Below are 23,597 nucleotides of genomic sequence, written 5' to 3'. Positions count from 1 at the left end.
TCTCTGGGATAAAATACTGTTTCCCAGAGAAAGTAAAGTGAAACTGACTTTACTAGGGTTTGTAAATTCCTAGACCCAGCACACCATATCTTACAATAGAGTGCTGGAGGAGTTACTTAGTATCCCGTGAGTCTAGATACTCGTGTAGTAGTCAAATGCTACCCTTTCCTCTCAGAATGGCTGGTGGCAGTGGTTTTACAACGAACTACCATGATTTTTCCCCGACCGCAAATTATTCGCAACTCCGGTAGCGTTAAATCGCAGGAGCCATGTTTTTCAAGATGCCGTCTGAGCCCCATTTGTTTAAACAGGTCCTGGTCTTTTTTTTGCCTCGATAGCTCACATTCCCTCTTGAGGTAAGCCTGGCTGCTCAGCACTGCTACCAAAATTGTGTAGTACAGACGTATACCAAATGTTAGTTTTGCTTACACCTGTGGTGTTCCGAAAGGGTACTGCATTCAAACTGTGCCTAACACCATGCGCTGTGCATCAAGTAGACTTCCAGAGTAGCTCCCCAGCCTAAAAGTAAAGATTCCGTCTTACCCGCCATGGTGGGCTCCGGTACGATAAAGGGGGATGCCACTGCCACATTGCAGTCCATCAGCCACCAGTGAAGACAGGCATTATGGATCTTGAAGTCCATAGTGGGTTTGAATACTTTAAGTCTATATGTTCCGATTTGATTGTTGAACTGGATGGTATTTGAATTAGGAGATATGACATACATTACTCACCATGAAAGCATTTGATTGTATGTGCTTAGGTTCACCTGCTGTGCATATAGTCTGACATCAAGTGGTAACCGCAGAATATTGCATCTCGTCTTCCGAAGGTCAAAAGAGGACGTCGACATGTTTGTACCGGTAACACTATCCATAACGTGACGTGTAGTGTACCCAAAATCCCTCACGCGTCGGGGTCCCTCCAATTGTATTTTTGTGGTGTAAGGGAGCCTAATGACTATCGTGAGTGAGTACATAAAAGAGAAAGTAGTAAGACGTCTATGTTCCTTCCACCCGAACAAGGAGGAAGGGTGGGCTGGGCGCATGTAAACCTAAGCAGATACAATCAGAAATACTATTACAGTGAGTAATGCATGCCTTCTGATGCTTGTTAATCTGCTTAGAATCACATGCTGTGCATAGACTAGCAAGCAGTGCCCAGAGTTGGAGGTGGGTTGTGAGAAGGAACAGTAGTGAAAAGATGTCTTTGACAATCAGACCTAGAATGAGTGTCTAGGCAATAGTGTTTTGTAAAGGTGTACACAGAACTCCAGGTTGCCGCTTTGCAAATGGACTCTAGGGAAACATTTGCAATGAAAGCTATGGAAGCCCCAGTGCCTCGAGTATAATGTGCTCTAGGCTTGAAGGGTAGGTGTCCATTAGCAAGAGTGTTACAGAGGGTGATGCATCTGACAATCCACCTTCAGATGGCTGATTCAGAGCCAGGATCCACTTCTCTATCAGCAGCTGGTTAGTCTTTCTCAGTGGTTTAGTCTTTTCCAGGTAAAGCATGACTGCTCTGCGCACATCTAATGTGTTTAGACTTCTTTCGGCCACGTTACTGGGTTTCTGGAATAAGGTAGGCAGTTCTATTGATTGGTTCAGATGGAACTTGGAAAAACATTTAGGCGCAAATCTAGGGTGAGTGCGCAGAACCACTTCATCTCTGAATAGTAATGAAAGGGTCTAGAACTGAAAGGGCCTGTAGTTCACTAACCCTTCTAATGTAAGTAGAAGCCACCAGGAAGGCTGTGTTATAGGTAAGATCCTTGAGGCTCGCTTTATGCATAGGCTCATAGGGGGACCCACATGAGCCTAGTCAATACCACATTCAGGTCCCATCCAGGAGACGGGTTAGAAATGGGGGGGGGGGTGAATCCATTTAAACCCTTCCATGAAAGCCTTAACTGGTATTTTCCACCACGACACCTTCTGTTGTGACGTAGTGTAGGCTGAAAAAGCAGCTAATTAAACCTTCAGGAAATTAAAAACCAGGCTTGAGTCTAGTATGTGAGTCAGATACAATACAATGTTGGTAGGAGAGTAGTCAATGGGACCAAGGCCCTTGGCATTGCACCAGATAAAGCGCTTCATTTACTGGAGTTGCAATATCGGGTGTTTAGTTTCCTCGCTTCCCTGAGTATGTCCATGCATCTCTGAGGAAGTTGTAGGTGGCCGAACTCTGTCCAGGCCGCTAAGTTCAGGGTTTACGGGCATGGGTGAAGCGTTTCTCCCTTGTCCTGAGATAACATGTTGTACGGTCAAGGCAGTTTCATTGGAGGAGAGTGACATCTCCATCAGATGAGAGAACGAAGGTTGGCTGGCCCACATGGGGGCCACCAATATCATGGTCACTGGCTCTTGGTGCATTTTGTGCACAATCTTCTTGTTGAGTAGGGCAGTCGGGGGGGGGCAGGGGACCATGCTATGCACAGACCGTTCCCTTTGGAGCGGTTTTGGGGCTACCTGGAGGCGTAATCTAGGCATTGGGTATTCTCCAGAGTTGCAAACAAGTCGATCTCTGGGAAGCTCCATAGTGCGAAAATATTGGAGACGATGTCTTCGTGTAGCTGCCATTCGTACTGTACGGGCAGTGGGAAGTCTCTACTGAGCATGTCCGCAAGAAGATTGAGTTCCCCTGTAACGTGTTGGGACAACAGGAACATCGTGTTTGAGAGCCCATATCCAAAAGTTTTGGGACAGCTTGGATAGCCCTGGAGAGTGTGCCCCCCCCCCTGTTTGTTCAGGTAATACGAGGCGGTGGTGCTGTCTGTTAGGACCAGGACTGTCTTCTCCTGTAATTGTTTCTGAAAGGCTTTTAGTGCTTAGAACACCACTAATAGCTCTAACAGATTTATGTGGCTGGACAATACATCTGGGGACCACACTCTGTGCGCTGTCTGCCGATACTGGTGATCCCCCCCCCCCACCCCATGAGAGATGAGTCCGTCATGAGAGTGGCTTCTACTGCAGGGGTGGTGAAGGTCTTCCTGTTCAAGAGGTTGTCCCTCGACCACCACTGCAGAGAGAACAAGGGCTGGCGAGACAATTACCAGATCTTCCAATTGTCTGCTGGCCTGGCACCACTGGCTGTTGGGCCACTCTTGCATGGGACGCATGCGCAAACGCGCGTGAGGAACTAAGTAAATACAGGACGCCATCATTCCTAACAGCCGCATGGCCTTGCGTACCGTCACATCCCAACTGGCTACATACGGAGGGATCTAAAACCGCATGGAGGGGAAGAAGAGGCCGTCCCTTGTTCGAATTAGAGCCCCTAGAAACAGTGACTCTACTGGGGTTTAAGCTGGATAGCTTTTCGTTGATGGAGAAACCCAGACCGAGTAAGAGGTCTATTGTCTTCCGAGTGTTCAATAGGCATGTTTCGTAGGATTTCGCTGTTATATCCCGAGGTAAGGGTAAAACCAGGACAGATTCTCTGTGCAGGTGAGCTGCTGCAACTGCCAGTACCTTCGTAAACACCGTTGGCGCTGAGGCAATTCCGAAGGGGAGTACTTTGAACTGATAGTGCTTGTCATCTATCATGAATCTTAGGTATTTTCTGTGCGCCGGCAACATTGAAATATGAAAGTATGCATCTTTCATGTCCAATGTTGCCATGTAATCTCCCTGTTTCAGCAGCGGGATTACTTCTTGTAAAGTGAACATACAAAACCTTTGAAGTTTGACAAATTTGTTCGCTGGGCGCAAGTCTAGTACAGGGCGCATGGTGAGATCCTTTTTGGGTACAAGGAAGTACACTGAATAAATACCCTTGTTTACCTGTAGAATCGGGACGACCTCTATGGCGCCCTTTTCTTGAAGGATCGGTGTCGTGATTTAGGTGGTCTGTACGGAGGCTGTCGGCAAAATTCTATGCAGAACCCGTGGGCCACGGTCTTGAGTACCCACTGGTCTGTCGTTATCCCACCCATGCTTGAAGGAAAGATGTTAGATGCCCCCCGATCGGGGTGGAATAGGAGGGGACTTGGATCCAATGGTCATTTCTGACCTGAGGCCGGGGAGCCTCTGGGGGTGGGACCACAGGCGCTACCTTTTCCACGCTGCTGTCCTCTAGGTGGATAGGTGGTGGTGCTATTAGATCCTTGTGCAGAGTTCCAGTTATTTCAAGAACTGTACTGGTTCTGAGGGGAGCGGGATTGCCCACGAAAGGACCAGTAGGAGCTACCCCCTCTCTGTTGAGAAGGTTTCTGGGTAATCTGCTGAAGGGACGAGTGTCTCATGTTCTGTTTTAGCTGTCTCCAGTGCGTCGTCCACTGATTTGCCAAACAAGTTGGTTTCTTCAACGGGCTCGTTTATCAAGGCAGCCTGTGTCTCCGGTTTAAACCCAGAGTTCCTCAGCCAGGCATGTCTCTTGAGCAAGGTACCTTGTGCAAGGTTCTTCCCGCTGTTTCAGCAGCGTCTAAAGTGTTAAGCACATTTTGATTCACCTGTTTGCCTTTTGATACGATGGCGAGCAACTTGGCCCGCAAGGGTTCTGGTGCTTCTTGAAGGCCTTCTTGCAGCAGGTTCGACTGGACATCTGCATAACTAGCCAATAAGGTGGTGGTATTGGCTATTCAGGTGGAAAATGCAGCAGCAGTTGTGACCCTCTTTCCCAATGCATACAGCCTCTTGGACTACTTATCGGGCGGTGCCTCTCTTGTAGACAGGGGTACACCGCCCGTTTTCTAGTTGTGGTTACCACTTAAGAAACTGGTGTGGCATGGCCCTTAATGTAAGCAGGGTCAGTAGGAGAAGGTCGGAACAATTTATCGACGCTGGGGTTCACTGCTCTACTTTGAGCTGGTGTCAACAATGATGATGCCAATCTCCTCTTGATAGAGTTTAACAAAGGAAAAGGCTGGCTGGCAGGGGTGCTTTTCTTTGAGTATGTCCACCACAAAATCAGAATCCGGCACAGCTTCTTATGTGGCAATCAGAAAATGTTTGGCCGGCTTCTTCAAAATGGCATTAAATGCAATTTGATCGTCCACAGGGGAGGTCTGGCGGGCTAGGTTGGAGGGGTTTGAATCCATACACAGGGCATCAGGGTCCAGGGTAGTAACAGGAGACGGCCAAGGTTGAGCCTCAATATTCCATAGGGTCTGCAGGGTCATCCATATTGTAATCGTCACCCAAGGGGGCATCATCTTGCACATATGTGTCCACCTGGACCTCGTCATCAGTGAAGTCATAGGTATATTCCTCATGAGCATCGTCAAAGGTTCATGGAAACTTGGCCATGGATGTAAAGGGAAGGTCCTCCCTTGGCCTTTTGGGAGCAAGCTTTTCAGAATAAGAGACATTTCTCTAGTCTGTGTCATGGTCATGAAGTCAGTGGCACAGGCATGCAGGGGTCGCATGACCAGAAGACCTGGGTGGACACTGTCCTGGCGCTTTGCCGACAGGCTCATGAACAAAAGTAAACAAGACCATTAATTTAACACCAAAAAGCTTTTATTATGGACATAGCACTTCAGATGCATTAACCTTGAACATTTCATCCTTTAAGCAGGATGCATCAACCTTGAACATTCCTTCCATTAAGCAGCCCCAAGTGTATTCTTGGTGTGGCTGCTAATGTACTGCCATTGCACGTGCTCAATCTCTAGGAGTGGCAGGTAAGCCGGCCCGAATGGGCGTGCCCACGATCACAGCTATATAAGCTGCCCCAATCCTCAAGACAGACGCTTCGCGTTATTCCGCACTTGCAAGCAGCGTAGCGCTCACCGTCAGACTTAACTTTTGAAGATCCTGCTTTCTGGACATCCAGCGTCCTGCCAGCATACTTAACAACTGGGGGAACCGGGTCTTACCTGTACATCTCTTCAGTGAACCAAGTATTCCTCTTTACACTTTCCGGAACGCCGAAATCTTCATCTTGGCACCGCAGCACAACACGCTCCATCATCGACAGCAGCGCCTGACATCGAAAAAACAGTCAGTTTAAGGTTGCGCTTCGCTATACTTTGCGCTTTTCCTTAAACCATCACTTACCTGCTGGCGAACATTGCGGTAGCATCCATCTTCCATCCGGCCACGTCACATCTCACAGCTGCATTGAGGCTGCATTTCCATCTAAGGGAAGAAAACAGAAGAGACATTATTGCGGGCATAAATAGGAGCAACATATAAAGAAATTAAACAGAACGGACAGCATCACAAGAGCTCAAGAAAGGAACTAGATCCCATTTGACTCACCCCTGCCAGAAGTAGCAGGACGGCGAGCTTATCTTCCATAATTCACAGGTGAGCTTTATGGGCCGGCGTATGCTCACAGAAACTGTATTTAGGGGCGAAGGGTTCGAGAGGTACAACAATTACAGACTGACATACTCACAAACTTATCTCCAAGCAGGAGCAGTATCACCACGCACCACCGCTCACAGCTTTTCTACTGAGGGAGAGGCCTGAAGGGGGTGATTCAAGTTCAAGGAGGGCTGCAACTGTGCCCCAACGCCTCTGCAGAGACCAGGTGAGCGTTACCGTCTGTCCATGCACCCCTCAAACTTCTCCTTGGTCCATGGGGATGAACCAGAGGGGTCTGAGGGAGGAAAGGTCTCATTTTCCTCTCTGAACTTAGAGATGTATGCCCTAGCGTGCCGAATAGGGGACAGGACCCTCAGAATAGCCCTTGCGGGGTTCTGGAGGCAGTGGTGCATCTTTCGTCGCATCCTTAGGCCGTTCCGTGTGTCTCGGCGTGTCCTTTGGATGTTCTGTGCGTCTCGCTGCATCTTTCGACCTTTCTTTCTGACTAACCACCAAAGCGATCCTAGCGATGCAATCGTCGATGCTCGGGGTGGTGGAGAGATGTGCCGGGTGAGCCGGAGGCTGCACTGTGGATTTCAGGACCCCTGGGGCCTTAAGCGTCATCTACACGTCCTCCTGGAGCGTCTCGACCATCGCGTGTGTTTTAGTGCTAGGTATACAGCTTATTCTGTCTAGGCAACTTTTCAAAGAAGGTTCCATCATCAGATATTTGGGAATTACAGGACTGTTATCCTCCCAAGAAAATGAATACTGCGTCTCTGCCAAGGGAGTCACCACTTCTCATGACAGCCCTCTCCAGCATCCTGCGATGTGATCCTCCCTCTAGATACCACCCACGTAGTTAGGCTCAGGTTGCATCTGCCTTCCTAGGCTGTGGTTCAATGATGACTCTGCAGGATTTATCACAGTATTCTCTCAGGGTTCCAGCGGGCTGAGGTACTGGCAGGTGGGATATCACAGCATGTTAGGCAAGATTGTATGCAGTACCCTTTGGATGCACTACAAGAACCCCGACCTCCTGGCAATAGGAACCCAACATTTTGAACAAGTCTGTACTACACAGGTTGGTAGCATGTTGAGCAGCCAGGCTTATCCCAAGCGGGGTCAATGTCAGCTGTAGGGGAGGTACAAAGAGATTCTCAGTGACAAGTATTCAAATAAACTCTTACACACAAGGTTTCTTAAATAAACAAGTATTCATTTATCAGTCAGAATAAGCCTTCTTCAGACAATAGAACAGTAACACTCAAATACACTTCATAAATACACACTCTTAATATTTCCAAATCAGTAAGTACCCTTTTGGGAAGGCCCACAGACACTACCTACACCCTCAGGTGACTTCAATAGTAAGGGTGCTGGGGACATTATTATATCACTGTTGCATTTTGTCAAAGAGAAAGTTTATTATAACACAATAAGAAATCTCACAAATACTCTCAAAGCAGGTACTTTTTGTAAAACGCCCCTACTGTAAAGTTAGTTAACCCTTTCCTGCAAGGAAGACCAAACACATTCACAGGGGAAAGAGTCCTTCAGGGAGCCGGGCTAAGCCAAAGTCAATTGAGCAAAATTCTAGTTGAAACTGATGTACTTCTCAGAGGTAAGTAAAAGTCTTGCACAATGTTTTTAGAAGTCTTTGTAGAAAAGAAGAACTCAAAGTAGGGCCACAAGCTGGTTAGGCTTGTGAGGTAAAGAAGATGTCAGCAACTCTACAGAGCAACCACAACAAGTCTCACCAACAGAGAACAAGTGCAGTTACACAACAAGAGCTAAGTTCTTAGACTGTACAGTACCTTTAATTTGAAGAAAAATTGCAGCTCTGCAGATCCTGGTGATCCAGGGCCTCAGTCATTGGGACAAGAAGGAGGACTTATGGGGTCTTCTGCACTGCAATGGGACCGGTCACCGACCGCAACCGGCAATCTTCAAACAGGTGGCACTTTGGTGTTTCAGCTCCTCGCGTCCACAGCAAATAGCAACACCGAGGTTTCTGGCTTTCTAGATGGGCTTTCCTGGCATCTGGGGTCCAGCACCCTGTTGAGGTGGCTCAGGTTCGGTCAGTCCTGCTTCCTGGGAGTCCGGAGGATCTTCGTGGAGCTCTTGGCCAGCCTAAAAGCAACACACACAATCTGATGTTCCTCTCCCTGGCGTTACGGTTTCCAGAAGTAACTCTGGAAATTCAACCAGCTCCGAGAGCATGACCAGGTGGCTTACTGTGGAGTTGATTGGTCCCACCAACTCAAAAGGGAGAAGTCATCCTTGCAGGGGTTTCTCGGTCGATACGAATTTGGAGTTTCAGCACAGCAGCAGGGCTTCACCGGGCAAACCAACGGTCCAGGAGTTGCAGCAGGCGTCCTCTTCAAGTTCTTCTTCGGATTCCTTCGTCCAGTGGTCGACTCTGCCTTCCAAGCCAAAAAGCCTCACCTTTTATGCAGTGTTCTCCCATTCATTCCAGCCTAGCTATCAGTCACCCAGCAGTGTGGCTGTCCTTGTCGGACAGTCAGCCAGCCAATCACCACTGAGTGCATTTGGGTCTCCTAGGAGTCCAAAGGGACCAAACCTGGTTTGGCGCACAGAGTAAATCTCAAGGACCTTTCCACAAAGCAATGGCGAAAAAAGAAGACCGGGCCATTTTGACAAAAACTGCACCCTTGGGTGCTTTACTGCAGCTGCGAACGAAGCCTGCGGTAAATGCACACCACAGTAGTTAAAAGGAAACCACTGCCACCAGCTATTCAGTGAGGAAAGGGTTAACAAAAATTTTACATGAGAAGCTAGACAAAGGGGATACTAAGTAACCCCTCCAGCACCCTATTGTAAGATAGTGTGTGCTGGGTATGACAATGCATTACTTACCGTAAAAGCATTTCTGATGGTGGTATCTGCTTAGATTCACATGCTATGCATAGTCCGACATCCAGTGGTCACTGTGGAGTATTGCATTTTGTTTTTCGTAGTCGCAAAGGGGACGTCGACAAGGCGTGTCTGTAACTCTATCCCTATAGTGACGTGCAATGTACCCACAATCCCTCACGCGTCGAGGTCACTCTGTATTTTTTCTGCCCTGAGGGAGCCTATCAGACGTGAGTGAGTACAGAAAAGAGAGATATAGAAGAAAGTCTATGTTCCTTCCATCCGAGCGGGGAGGAAGGGTGGGCGCATGTGAATCTAAGCAGATACAACCATCAGAAATGATTTTACAGTAAGTAATGCATTGTCTTCTGATGTTTGTTAATCTGCTTAGAATCACATGCTGTGCATAGACTAGCAAGCAGTACCCGGAGTTGGAGGTGGGTTGTGAGAAGGAACAGTAGAAAAAAGATGTCTTAATACTGCTTGTCCCACCTGGGAATCAGATCTAGAGTGGGCATCTAGACAGTAGTGTTTTGTAAAGGTGTGAACAGAACTCCAGGTTGCCGCTTTGCAAATGGACTCAAGAGGGACATTTGCAATGAAAGCTATGGAAGCCCCGCTGCCTCTAGTGGGGCGTGCTCTCGGCTTGAAGGGTAGTTCTCTCTTAGCAAGAGTGTAACGGAGAGTGATGCATTGTACAATCCATCTAGAAATAGTGGATTTTGAAACTGCATCTCCTCTTCTTCCTGCTGCCACCGAGACAAAGAACTGATGAGTCTTTCTCAATGGTCTAGTTCTGTCCATATAAAACATCACTGCTCTGCAAACATCCAGTGTATGCAGCCTCTTCTCCCCTAAGTTTGAAGGATTTTGAAAGAACGTTGGTAGTTCCATTGACTGGTTGACATGGAATTTAGAGATACATTTTGGTGCAAACCTAGGATGTGTGCGTAGAGCCACCTTATCCTTGTGAACTGTTACAAAGGGGTCTAGTGCAGAGAGCGCTTGTAGTTCACTTACTCTCCTAATGGAAGTGATAGCTATTAAAAAAGCAGTCTTAAGAGTGAGGTCTTTAAGTGTTGCTTTGTGCATGGGTTCAAAGGGAGACCCCATGAGCCTGGTTAGTACCACATTTAGGTCCCATCCGGGAGCAGGGTTAGCTATGGGAGGGTGGATCCTCTTCACTCCTGCCATGAAGGCTTTAATAACTGGGACTTTCCACCATGACACTTTAAGTTGGGAAGTGGTGTATGCGGGAAGTGCAGCTAAATGGACTTTAATAGAGTTAAACACCAAGCCTGAGTCTAGTAGGTGAGTCAGGTACAGAACAATTTGTGTGGGAGAGCAGTCAACTGGGTTGATGCTCCTTCCCCTACACCAGATGACAAAACGTTTCCATTTGCTAGAATAACAGTGACGAGTGTTAGGCTTTATAGCCTCCCTGAGAATGTCCATGCATCTCTGCGGGAGTTGTAAATGTCCAAATTCTATGATCTCAGGAGCCAGGCTGCTAAATTCATGGTCTGAGGGCATGGATGTAGTGTCCTGCCCTTGTCCTGTGACAGCATGTTGTACGGGCAGGGAGGTTTCACTGGAGGAGATAGGGACATCTCCATCAAGTGAGCAAACCGAGGCTGTCTGGCCCACATAGGGGCCACCAGTGTCATGGCAACTTGTTCCTGATGCCTCTTGTGCACTATCTTGTTGAGAAGGGAAGTCGGGGGGGAAAAGCGTAAACAAATTTCCCTGACCATGGTATCGATAGACCGTTCCCCTTGGATTGGTTCTGGGGGTACCTGGAGGCCTAATCTTGGCATTGCGAGTTCTCCAGAGTTGCGAACAGATCTATTTCTGGGAATGCCCATTGTGTGAAGACGAAGACGATGTCTTCGTGTAACCGCCATTCATACTCTGAGGGAAGTCTCTGCTGAGTTCGTCTGATAGCAGATTGAGTTCCCCTGGTACATGTTGTGACAGTAGGAACATGTGTTTGAGAGCCCACTTCCAGATGTTCTGGGACAGCTTGGACAGTCCTGGAGAATGAGTGCCCCCCTACTTGTTGAGGTAGTACATGGCTGTGGTGCCGTCCGTGAGGACCATCACTGTCTTCCCTTGCAGGTGTGCCTGGAAGGCTTTCAGTGCCTTGAACACAGCTAGTAGCTCCAGTAAGTTTATGTGCTTGGATGCTACGCTCGGAGTCCAGACTCCGTGAGCAGTCTGATGGGATAGGTGAGCCCCCCCATCCTGTGAGGGATGCTTCTGTGGTTAGAGTGGCTTCCACTGCGGTGGTGGCGAATGGTTTCCCTATTACCAGGTTTTCCTTCGACCACCACCGTAGAGAGAGAACCAAGGCCTGCGAGACCACCACTAGATCGTCCCATTGTCCGCTGGCCTGACACCACTGGCTGTTGAGCCACTCTTGCATTGGGCGCAGGCGCGCGTGAGGTACCAACTAAATACATGACGCCATCATTCCTAGTAAGCGCATTGCTTTGCATACCGTCACCTCTCGACCAGCCACATATTGAGGGATTTGAAACAGCATGTTTTGGACCCTCTTGTTGGAGGGGAAGACGAGGCCGTCCTTTGTTTGAATTAGAGCCCCTAGGAATTGTTTGATCTGGCTGGGGTCTAAGCTGGACGACTTCTCGTTGATGGAGAAGCCCAGTTGAAACAAAAGGTCTACAGTCTTTTGGGTATTTGAGAAGCATGTTTCGTAAGAATCCCCTGTTATGAGCCAATCGTCGAGGTAAGGGTATACTGGGATGGACAATTTGCGCAGGTGGGCCGCTGCCAGTACCTTCGTGAATACTCTCAGTGCTGATGCTATGCCGAAGGGTAGCACTCTGAACTGTTAGTGTTTGCCCTCTATCATGAACCTGAGGTATTTCCTGTGCGCTGGCAACATTAAAATATGAAAATATGCATCGTTCATGTCCAGTGTTGTCATGTAATCTCCCTGTGAAAGCAGGGGGATTGCCTCCTGTAGAGTCACCATACGAAACCTTTGAGGTTTGACAAATTTGTTCGCTGGGCGCAAATCTAGTACAGGGCACATGGTTAGGTCCTTTTTGGGTACAAGGAAGTAAACTGAATAAATGCCTTTCGTTACCTGGGATAGAGGCACGACCTCTATAGCTCCTTTTTCTAGTAGTTGGTCCACTTCTTGAAGAAGGATGGCGAGGTGTTCTGGCGATATGCGTCGTCCCCTTGGGGGTCTGTACGTAGGGGAACTGTTGAATTCTATACAGTAGCCGCGGGCTATGGTTGATAGTACCCAGCAGTCTGATGTTATACCCTCCCATGCTGGAAGAAAGGATGTTAACCGGCCCGCCACCGGCGAAACATGGGAGGGGACCCGAATCTTTGAGTCATTTGGTGTTGGTGGCTTGGGAACCTCTAAGGTGTAGAACCCCAACCTCTTCCCTTGCCACGACGTTGTCCTCTCCTCCTTTGCGGTCTCTAGTGCCTCATCCACCGCCTTACCAAAGAGGTTTGCATCTTCTATAGGTTTGTTAATAAGAGATGCTTGTGTTTCAGGTTTAAAGCGTGAATTACGTAGCCATACATGGCGTTTGAGTAGGATTCCTTGGACTAGCGAACACCCAGCCGTCTCTGCAGCATCCAGAGTATTTTTAATGATGCTTTGGTTGACTAAGGTCCCTTCAGTCACCGTGGCTAGAAGGCGAGTACGTAGGGGTTACGGTACCTCCTCAATGTCCTTACGTAGTTTGCTCCATTATGCATCTGCTTAACTTGCCAGCAAACAGTTGTTGTTGGCAATACTTGCGGAAAAGGCAGCTGAGGCTGTAATCCTCTTACCTAGGGCATACAATTCTTTACCCTCTTCATCTCGTGGTGCCTCGCTAGTTGACAGCGGGACCCCTGCTCTCTTCCTGGTATTTGTCACCACTAAGGAGTCTGGTACAGAGTGGCCCCTGATGTATAACGGGTCAGATGGAGGAGGACTACATTTTTCTATCCTCGGGTTGACCCCTCCGATCAACGCGGGAGTGGATAGCGAAGGAGTAATTTGTCTCTTTACTGAGGCGTGGAGGGGAATGGTTTGGCTGACAGGGGTTTTCTCCTTAATGACCTTTTCTACAATGTCGATGTCAGGAGAAGTTTCCCCGGTCTCGATCTCAAAATGCGCTGCTGCCTAGGTTGATCGTCTATATGAGATGTATTCCTAATAGGTGAGTCTTTGGGTGGGGACAGGTTTATGGCTTCAGGGTCTGAAAACGCTGATGGGGACTGCCAGGGCCGTGAAGCGCCTTCTTCTGGGTCTTCTCCAAAGCCCCCATCACCCATATCTGGGTTGTCTTCAAAACCCTCCTCCTCTAGGTTTTGTTCCCCTTCATTGCCTAAGAATTCGTCATCCTCCTGAAAGTGAGGGTCCTCTCCAGTGAGGTCATATCACTCTACATCCTCTTGTGGGCTTGGGGGGGGAAATCAAACAGTCTGGGGTACTTGGCCCCGGGATCCTCCTGAGGTCCCTCTCTTGATCTCTTGGGTGTTGGAAGGTTCTGCGTCTCCATAAACCTCTCTATTTTGTCCATACAGAACTGGAGTCTCTCTAGGGTTTCTTGAGGTACCTCGGAGCGGTCAGGGGGAGAAAAGGGAGAGCCTTCCATTAGAAAACGCTTTGACCTATCCCATAACGTCGAAGAGAGGTTCCCCTCGCCTTCTGAAAAGCCTTCTGGAAGGCTAGAAGTCCCTCTCGACGGAGCGGGCGGTTCCTGCCTTCCTTCTGACCTTTTCGGCATCTCCCGGGCCTTATGAGCGGTAACCAATGTCTCTTTCGCCGTCCGTCTCTGGCTATAAGTGGAAATAATCCGCACCAGGCTCGCGACAACTAAACTGTCTGTCGAGGGTACCTCCGGCGTCGACGTAACAGGTGTCGCTTGCTCTACACCAACAGGCACTCTCTGCCGGTGCACGTCGTCTGGCGGTTTAGTGATAGCGCCCTTATCTGGGGGTAGCCCAGTCGCTAGTCGCGTTTGCGAGAGGGGCTTCAGACTCTTACGGTCTGAGGAGGCCCCCGGTAGGACCTGCGTCTCTGTTGGCGATAATGCTCTCTTCGTCTTCGACGAGGAAGAGCCGTGGGTTGTGTATTTATGGGAGTGTTTTCTGTGTGCGTCCTTGTCGCCGGGGTGTTCATCCCCATAAACAGGGCGTGAGCCGAGCTTGTCGGGGCCGGGGACAGACAAGGAGCATGAACGCTCCTTAGAGAGGTCTACGACTTCCGAAACGGATGTCGGGTTGTCACATTCCTCGTTACTTTCGGCGGCGGCGGGTGAAGAATCAGACCTAGACATGGAGTAGGCTGCCCACCTCTTGACCCTACGGTCTTTCAAAGTCTTCGGCTTAAGGAGCTGACAGGCCGCACAGCCGTCTTCTTTGTGATCGAGGGGCAAGCAACGGTTACACCGTTTATGCTTTGCCTTTGCAACGCGGGCAAAACCTAAATGGTGTCCTCTCCATAGCTGAGCAACAGATTGCATGTGACAACAACCCCGAAGGAAAGGGAGGGGAAGAGAAAGGCATTCTCAAAGAGAAACAGTAAATGTCCCACGACCCCACTCTCCCTACTGTATTTGGCCGTCGAGGCCAGGCCACGTGTTCGGCGAACAACCTCCTCCGTCGAAGGCACCGCCGGAGATCTTGATTGGCGGTGAACTGCTTTTCAGCTACGACGCCGAAGGAGGGATGCAAGTAATAATATAAGTTAAGAGCGACCAAAGGTCGAATAAAGTTTTTTGCAATGTCTCTCGAGAAGCTCCTAGTATAGGCGACCAATATCTGGGCGGAAAAAAACAATCTGAGGGACCTCGACGCGTGAGGGATTGTGGGTACATTGCACATCACTATAGGGATAGTGTTACAGACACGCCTTGTCGACGTCCCCTTTGCGACTACGAAAAACAAAATGCAATACTCCGCAGTGACCACTGGATGTCGGACTATGCACAGCATGTGATTCTAAGCAGATTAACAAACTTCAGAAAGAAAGTTATACTTGTAAGTTAAGTCAATTTCATTGTATTGCTCTTGGAAACAATAGTTTATCCAAGAGAAGGTATTTAAACCTTGGGGAAGTCTAAAGGAATTCCCTGTGCCACTGCACTGAAGGTGCTGTGTGACACAATGTAAAAGATGATGCCTATGGATTGTGTCAGACGCCATAACCAAAAGAAACAAGAGGACAAAAGCACATTAAAATACATGAGTGGACAAAGGGTTTCACTCTCTCCAGGTAAAAACATCAAGTCCCAAAAATCCAGCAAAGTTGCTGGCATAGAGGAATTAGCACATTTCTGAGAATTCTCCCTAACACAGCATTCCACTGATAATGGTGTGAGTAGCATAAGACATTGCTGCAGCACTAGGAATGCATACAACCCGAATGCTACATCTAGCCACCCAAACTCTAACAATTTGGTGGTTGAACCAGAGTAATAGATTGGGCTATGGTGTGGTGAAAAGGAAGGAAACAAGCAAAATGATCTCACACAACTTCTGGACTTTACAGGAGGGGCTTTATTTTTTAGATCTGTTTATCCCCTTACTGGCCAGGGGCTTCAATAGAATACACTTCTTTCTAAGCCACTGCCTTCTGCAGTATGCTAGATGACCCACTCAGCCTACCTACCATCACAGCATTCCAATGATAATGATCAGAGAGTAGCATGCAGCATGGGTGTTTAATTTTGTATATACAAAGCATCCACATCAGGTCAGGTGATTAAGTCCAGTAAGCTTCATAAGATTAATAGGAGGTGGCCCGCACAGATGAACCTGCAAGGGTGGCCAGATGGAAGGGGAGTAAAATCTTCAAACAATACTCTGCAGCAGAGGACGCAGACTTTCCCTGAAGATGAGGATCAGGAGTACAGCATTCCAGGTGTTCTCCCCAGTTGCATATACACAACATTAGCCATTATCACCAAACCACAGCCAACTTTCATTGTTTTGAAAGCCAACCAAACTCCATTCTCTGGGGTGCATGCACACAAACACAGATATGGAGAGGTGTCCAAGAGACCCCCACTTAGTTGAAATCACAAATATGACATTGTGGAATCTGCAAACAGCCTATATAGGCAGAAGAGCCAATTGAGCCATTCCATATGGTCCAAATAAAAGTGCAACCAAATGGTTGGGGCATAGGACTTTTGATATGCATTGGCAGCAAATCTGGCACCATATGATAGCAAAGGGCAATCAGCGTATTAAAAATCTACTGAGTGATGAGCCAATTAGATAACTGCCATTAGTCTACTTCTCATGCTGTTTGGATCAGAAATGCACCCACGGACCAAATGGGGTGATCTTGGAGCACACCAGCCCAGGTAACAATATGGAATACTAAGGGAAGAATATAAAAAAGTGAGTTTCTCTTCGATGGTAACATTTTATATCAGCCCGGGACCACAAAAACATCCAACACCTCAAAATCTGAAACTATAATCAACAAAAGACCTGTAGCTCAGAAATAAATAGCAAATGTGCATTGAATAACATTCGAAATTTCAATTTACATTCCTACACATATTTGATGAAAAAAGTATACTAACCATGATGATCCACTCGGTAAACTGGGTCATACTGTGGATAAAGGGTATTCTGCAAATGAAATTTGGTGTACTGAATGATCCTTTCTATGACATCTTCAATATATACTGCTTTAGGCATGCTGGGTGAGGTCATAATGTTAATGGCTGTAAGACAGGCATCAGCAGATTTTGTTACTCTCTCCATGATCAGATCTCGCCATAATTTGTCCTCATCTTCACTGTCATTCTGCAAGAAAACCAAACATTTTCAAAGTCTTCAAAATAAACTACAAGTTGCTCATAAATGTATCTTTTTTACTTTTCAAGACAGACTAAAATAATGTTGGCTAGAAAAGCTTTTTGCTACAGGTGTTCTAAATTCATATGCTGACCATAACACTGTCATTTAGTGTGTGCGTTGATAGCTGTAATTTATGTACCAAGCTACGAATTGTGTAGGCGGACCATCAGCATATCTAAAGGTAGCTCTGGTCTAAGACAATACAGTTTTCCATTATTTTGGGGAACATCAACTTCTTGAGGTAGACAAACTGTCACAAGAAAATTCATGACTAATATCGAACTGCAAAACTATTACAGGTAGCATTTTCCCCATACAGAATGAATCCTTTATATGGACACATGCCGTGCATTAAGTATCTTCAAATATATGGGTGTGGGTTTGCACAAGAGCAAATTGGATCAACAAATCAAACATTCTGAATTAGCAAAATACATTGTATGCTTGATGACCAATATTCAGAAATTACGATCGTTAGAAATATACATTAATTTCAAATGTATTTTGTTGGTCTATTAATACATTGCAAACTTCAAATCTGTACAAAAAATAACAAAATAAAAAAAATCAATTGTCCAGCTTTACTGCTACTTTTGCCATCCATCTACAATGATGGCAGACAAATATTGCTTTCCTTTCCTGCTAGGAGTATGGATTAGCAGTAGCCATCACTTCCCCAATATGGATCGTCATTAATATTCATAAACAGAATATCTCCATTACTGTGCAGAATCTCAAAACACTTTACTAGACAAAAGTTAGAACCAATTATACAATTTAGAAAGCCTATAGGGTTCAATTTCAGCAGCATTTTCCGTAACACATTTGTGTCAGTTTAAAACAATTATTTTGTTCGCTGCTCCAACAATGAAAAATGGGAAACGATAATGTGAAATAGAAAATTAGAAACAAAACTACTTTACATTAACTGTCATCCTACAATTAACTGAGGGACTAATTCTGGTGGAAGCTGCGGAGTATTACAGTTGTTTTCTAAACACGAAAAGGCACGTCGACAGGGTGGGCCAGAAATACTATCCCTAGTGTGACGTCCACTGAACCCATGATCCCTCACGCGTCAAGGTCCCTCAGATCGTTATTGACATGAGGTAGCATGTGGTGTAGCGCGAGTACAGTTGTATCAAAGCAGATGCGTATCAGACAAGTTCATAAGCATCCATGCGCCTTCCCTCCGAGGGGAGGAAGGGTGGGTCGCATGTGAATCTAAGCAGATACAGGCATCAGAAGACATGCATTACTTACCGTAAAAGCATTTCTGATTATTTCTGCTTAAATTCACATGCTATGCATGCGTGGTCACTGCAGAGTATTGCATTTTGTTTTTCGTAGTCGAAAAGGGGACGTCGACTTAGGCGTGTCTGTAATACTATAGATTACAGCGAGTACTGTATCCCTTCTGAAGCTTGTGGAATCTGCTTAGATCACATGCGGTGCATAGATTAGCGAACAGTGGAATAAGGAGGTGGGTTGTGAGAAGGTTCATGAGAAAATGTCTTATAACCGCTTGACCCACTTGTGTATCTTTCTTGGAATGGGTGTCAATGCAGTAGTGCTGAGTGAAAGTATGAACAGAGCTCTGTCTAGCTGCCTTGCAAATACTGTCTAAGGGGACATTTGCAATGAATGGCAGAGTAGCCTCAGTACCTCTCGTGGAGTGAGCCCTGGGCTTAAAAGGCAGTGTTTTATCTGATGGGGAATAGCACAGTTGAATATATCTATCCACCTAGAGATGGCGTTCTCAGACGATCACCTTCTCTGCCTGGCGCTATGGAGACAAACCATTGATCTGTTTTTCTTAGCGGTCTGGTCTTGTCTACGTAGTAGAGGATAGCTCTCCTCACATCTAGTGTGTGGAGTTTTACCTCAGCAGATCTATTGGGCTCCTGGAAGAAAGCCAATAGCTCAATTGACTGGTTTACATGAAATTTGGAGATGAATTTGGGGGAGAACCTAGGGTGAGTACGTAAAACCAGCTTGTCCTCTTGTACAACATATTATAAGTTACTCACCGTAGTGACTAACGTACTCATTGTCAATAGTCCCCTTTCCTCCATTCTGTATGGGCGCCCCTTACAAGGGACGGGAGACAGAACCTTTTTCACCAGAAAAACCTTCTTCCCCTTTACATTTAGAGGCGCGGAGGGGCGCAGCGCAGGGAGCATGCGTTGCCCTGACTCCGCCCTCCGGCGCCACATCTCAGTCCCCATTGACGCGTTGACAAGAGATTTAACATTGCCTAATGACACCAGTGTTATTAGGGGGGAGGTTAGCGGGATGTATGGAGGAAAGGGGACTATGGACTAACGAGTATGTAAGTCACTACAGTGAGTAACTTATAATTACTCTTACGTCCCTTCCCCTTTCCTCCATACTGTATGGGCAATTACAACTGATTGTAGCCCCAAGGTGGAGAGGAGACCCTCCTTAAGCAAATAGGTTCCTGAGAACCGCCTGTCCGAAAGTGGCATCAGATCTAGAGCCGGCATCCAAACAGTAATGCTTGAAAAAATCCGAGGGGAGGCCCAGGTGGCCGCCCTGCATAAGACTTGCCACGGGACATGGCGTTGGAATGCAATGGCCGTTGCCTTGGCCCCGACTACGTGGGCATGCATGCTGCCCGGGAGTGGCCTGTGCTGACCCTTAAACGCTTCCTTGATGGCAGCGATCATCCAGCAGAATATGGAAACTTTAGAGGCCTGGTAGCCTGGCCTCGAGCCGCCAAACATGACGAACAGGGTGCTCGACTTGCGGAAGCCCTTGGTCCAGTCCAAGTAGAATTTGAGGGCATGCCGGACATCCAGGCAGTGCAGCACGTTCTGTGAATCATCCTTGGGATCGGGAAAGAACATAGGGAGGACTATTTCATCGTTCAGGTGAAATGCGGATGGAACCTGGGGCAGAAATGCCAGGTGTGTCCACATGACTACTTTGTTCTTGTGAAAGGTGGTACATGGTTCGGAGGCTACCAGCGTCTGATTCTCGCCGACTCTGCAAGCCGAGCTAAGACCTTCTAGTAAGGCCGTCTTGATGGTGACCAGCCGAATGTCCACAGACGCCATTGGCACGAATGGTTTGTGCGCGAGGGCGCCCACGACTAGATAAAGGTCCCACACAGGGTGCCGTCTCTTAACGGGCGGGTAGAGCCTAGCGAGAACCGTCAGATGTTTGACGATAGGGTTAGAGAAGGAAAAAATGGCTTCCTCTGAGATACTGAACGCCCCAATGGCTGCAAGGTATGTACGGCAGGTGTCAACCTGCCCTCCCGAATGAGCGAGGTGCGCTGAAAAGGAGAGCACATCATCCAAATTGCAGGCCAAGGGGTCAATTCCCTTGGATTCTGCCCAGTGGCAGAACCTAGTCCATTTGCTCTTGTACTGGGCCCTGGTGGCTTTGCTCCTGGCGCCCTGTATGGTCTCCAGATTGGCCTGTGAGAGGCTAAGGTGCCTAAGCGTTAACTGCTCAGGTATCACGCTGTGAGAGCTAGCTTCCCTGGCACGGGGTGGATGATTCTGCCTCCCTGGTGAGGCAGATGATGTGCTGGGCCCGTCGGAAGGTGTATCGGTGACACCTTCGAAAGGGTGAGGAGCTCCGAAAACCATGGCCTGGCCGGCCACCATGGATCTATCAGAATGATGCAGAGCCTGTGAGACTCCTTGATTTTGCAAATTACTCTGTGTACCAGGAGTGGGAGGAAAGGCGTAGGCTTTCAAACCGGTCCACTGTAGGTGAAATGCGTCGCCCAGCGATCCGGGGCCCTGCCCTTGCCAGGATGCAAACTGGGGGCATTTCTTGTTGTGCCAGGTGGCAAAGAGATCCACGTGACCCCACTTGCTGAAGGTCCCGAGTAGCCAGGTCGTTTAGCTGCCACTCGCAATTGTCCGCTCCCAGCCTGCTGAGACTGTCCGCTTCCCGGTTGGATTCCACCGGAAGGTGGACTGCCGAGAGGTAAATTTCATACTCCAAGGTCCATTCCAACATTCTGATCGCCAGTCTGCACAGAGGAGGGGATCTGGTGCCTCCCTGCTTGTTGACATAGTACATGCTGGTCGATTTGTCTGTCTGGATGAGGACAAACTTGCCCTTGAGTAGTGGGAGGAATGCTCTGAGCGCTGGCCATATGGCGTTCAGCTCCAACCAATTAATGCGGTATTCCTGCTCCTGTCGAGTCCAGGTGCCGTGGACCGAGAGATCGTCCAGGGTGGCACCCCAGCCTTCGAGCGAGGATTCTGTGGTGATGATGGAGGGGGCGGCGAAAAGCCTTGCCCGCCTGTAGGTTGCAGTCCATGGACCACCAAGTTAGGTCTGGGTGGAGAGATGGAGGAACGTTGATAATCTCCAATTGTGAGCCCTGCTCCTGATTACATGAGTCCGCGAAGTGCAGCTGAATCCTTCTCATCCTTAGTCTTGTGTGCGGCACGGCTAACAGGACCCCCGCTACTAGACCCAGCAGATGTTGGTACCACCATGCTGAGGTCACCTCTCTGCTGAGAAAGTGGGCGGTGGCCTTCTTCATGGCCGCGATCTTGTCTTCCGATGGGAAAACCCTCTCAGAGCACAAGTCCCAAATAAGTCCCAGGAAGCGTGGGGAGCAGCTGTGACTTCTTGAGGTTGAGCAAGAAGCCCAGGTCGTGTAGTGTGTTCATAAGGGCATGGGATGAGTGGTGAACCGCCTCCGGAGACGTAGCCCTTACGAGCCAGTCGTTGAGGTATGGGTAGATGTGGAGGCCCTGCGCTCTGAGGAGGGCTGCTACAGCGTTCATGAGCCGAGTAAAGATGCTGGGGGCCGAGTTGAGGCCAAACGCAAGGACTTTGTACTGGAAATGGCAGCCCATGATTCTGAACCGGAGGAAAGAACGATGGGGCTGCCAAATTGGGATGTGTAGGTACACGTCCTTCATGACAAGTGGCACATCCAGTCTCCCTTGTCCAATGTCTCCGCTATAAAAGCTGGCGTAACCATCTAGAATTTTTGCAGGGGTAAGGAGAGGTTGGGGGTGGAAAGGTTCAGCACAAATCTCAGGCCTGCCTGGTTCTTCTTCTGAATGGCGAAAATCCTGGAGTAGAAGCCAAAGCCTCGCTTGGAGGCTGGAACTTCCTCCACTGCCTGACTTTCTAAGTGCGACCGCATCTCTGCCAAAAGAGTTGCTGTCCCAACCTGTAGGAGTGGAGGGGAAGATGGGATGGGTAGGCGGTACCCGGTGGATACTACGGAGAGGATCCAGGGGTCCGTGAAATTCTGGCACCAGAAATGTGCGTGGAGAGCAAGCCTGCCACCCACCGGAGACACATGGACCCGAAGGGGCATGTCATGCCTTCTTTCCCTCGGAGGCTGAGTAGGTGGACTGGAAAAAGTCCTTAATTCCCCCCCCCTTTTGTTGTTTGCGCCAGCTCTGGGACGGCGAGTGGCCCGGCTGCCTGGATCTGCGTTCCTGGAAGCAGAGGAACCCTCCTTATGTACGACCCTTCTCTGAGCGCTGCAGATATTGGGTTTAAGATTTAGGCGTGGTCTTTGTAAGAATGGACACAAACTTTGCTGTTTGTGAGCTATTCTTCTTGAGCTCCTCGTCCGTAGGAGAAGTGAAAGAGGTCCCTCCCACGCCCCTCAAACGGCAGATCTAAGATGCGCTCCTGTACGTCCGGGTTGAATTTCGTCGCCCGGAGCCAGGCTGTGCGCCTCATGTCTGTGGCAATGCAGATGGCACAGCCCAAGGTATCAATATGCACTACTGTGGATTCCATGAGGTCATGTGCCACGAGCTTGGCCTCTGCTAGCTCCGCCTTAAAGTGAGACTGGCATTGGGAGGGGAGTTCATGGAGGAAGTCCGCAATTTCTACCATAACCATTGGTTGGCGGCAGCCAACATGGCATCGGCGTTGGCCTGACGAAGGTGCAAGGAGACGTTGGAATAAATCTTCTTGCCGTACGCCTCCAAGATCATCTCCTCCTTGCCTAGCAGCACCGCAGAGGAGGCGGCTGAGGACGACTGAGGCTTGGAGTATAGTGATGCCGCAGGGATCACCAAGGAGCGTGGCTGAGGATGGGTCGAGAGCAAGAGTGTCTCCCCATCCATCTGCCTGTACTTGGCGCCCAGGTGTCGGTTGCCCGGCTGGACTTGAGCCAACTCTTCTTGGCCAGGGAGACTACATCAGTTTGCAGTGGAATCCCTGTGTTGGCAGAGGGGCGTCTTGTGAGGACTTCAGTCAAAAACCCCTCTGCCAGTTCGGGCTTAGGGAGGACCAGGTACTCTGCCAGGCCAGCAAGATGTTCATGGAAGGCTCTAGCTGAGGATGGCGTTTCTGGATCTTCCTCCTCGTCCGTGTCCTTGTGGGGGAGGAGGGGTAGATGGAGCCGGAGGCTGGGGTACGGAGACCGCAGTCGGAGGCGTTGGAGGTTGCAGAGTTGGCTGTGGAGCCTGGAAGAGGCAGCTGCACCGTGGCTTGGGGGCCCGATGAAGGAGTCTGTGGTGCCTCTACCATCGCGGGAAGGACTTCCCTAAATGCGTCCTTGATGATAGCCCCCATCTGTGGAGACCTCATGAGGCCGAGGAATTTGTTGAAGAGCACCTCCACACTGGCCAAAGAGGTGGT

At 48.7% G+C, this 23,597-nt stretch overlaps 1 protein-coding gene across 6 annotated transcripts in view; it reads right to left on the bottom strand.

Annotated features, from left to right (window-relative positions):
• NIPBL (NIPBL cohesin loading factor) overlaps nucleotides 1–23,597 on the bottom strand; it is a 2,053,700-nt gene that overhangs the window by 1,120,235 nt on the left and 909,868 nt on the right. For all 6 annotated transcript variants that reach the window (XM_069627143.1, XM_069627142.1, XM_069627145.1 and 3 more), the window contains one exon: nucleotides 16,709–16,934. In XM_069627143.1, the coding sequence (XP_069483244.1) occupies nucleotides 16,709–16,934 (226 nt within the window). The remainder of the gene's footprint in view (nucleotides 1–16,708; nucleotides 16,935–23,597) is intronic.

Source organism: Ambystoma mexicanum, chromosome 6p (genome assembly GCF_040938575.1).
Source record: "Ambystoma mexicanum isolate Mex_15411 chromosome 6p, UKY_AmexF1_1, whole genome shotgun sequence".
Lineage (NCBI taxonomy): Eukaryota > Metazoa > Chordata > Amphibia > Caudata > Ambystomatidae > Ambystoma > Ambystoma mexicanum.
Note: the sequence above shows the minus strand (reverse complement) of the source record. Positions and strands in the feature narration are given on the sequence as shown.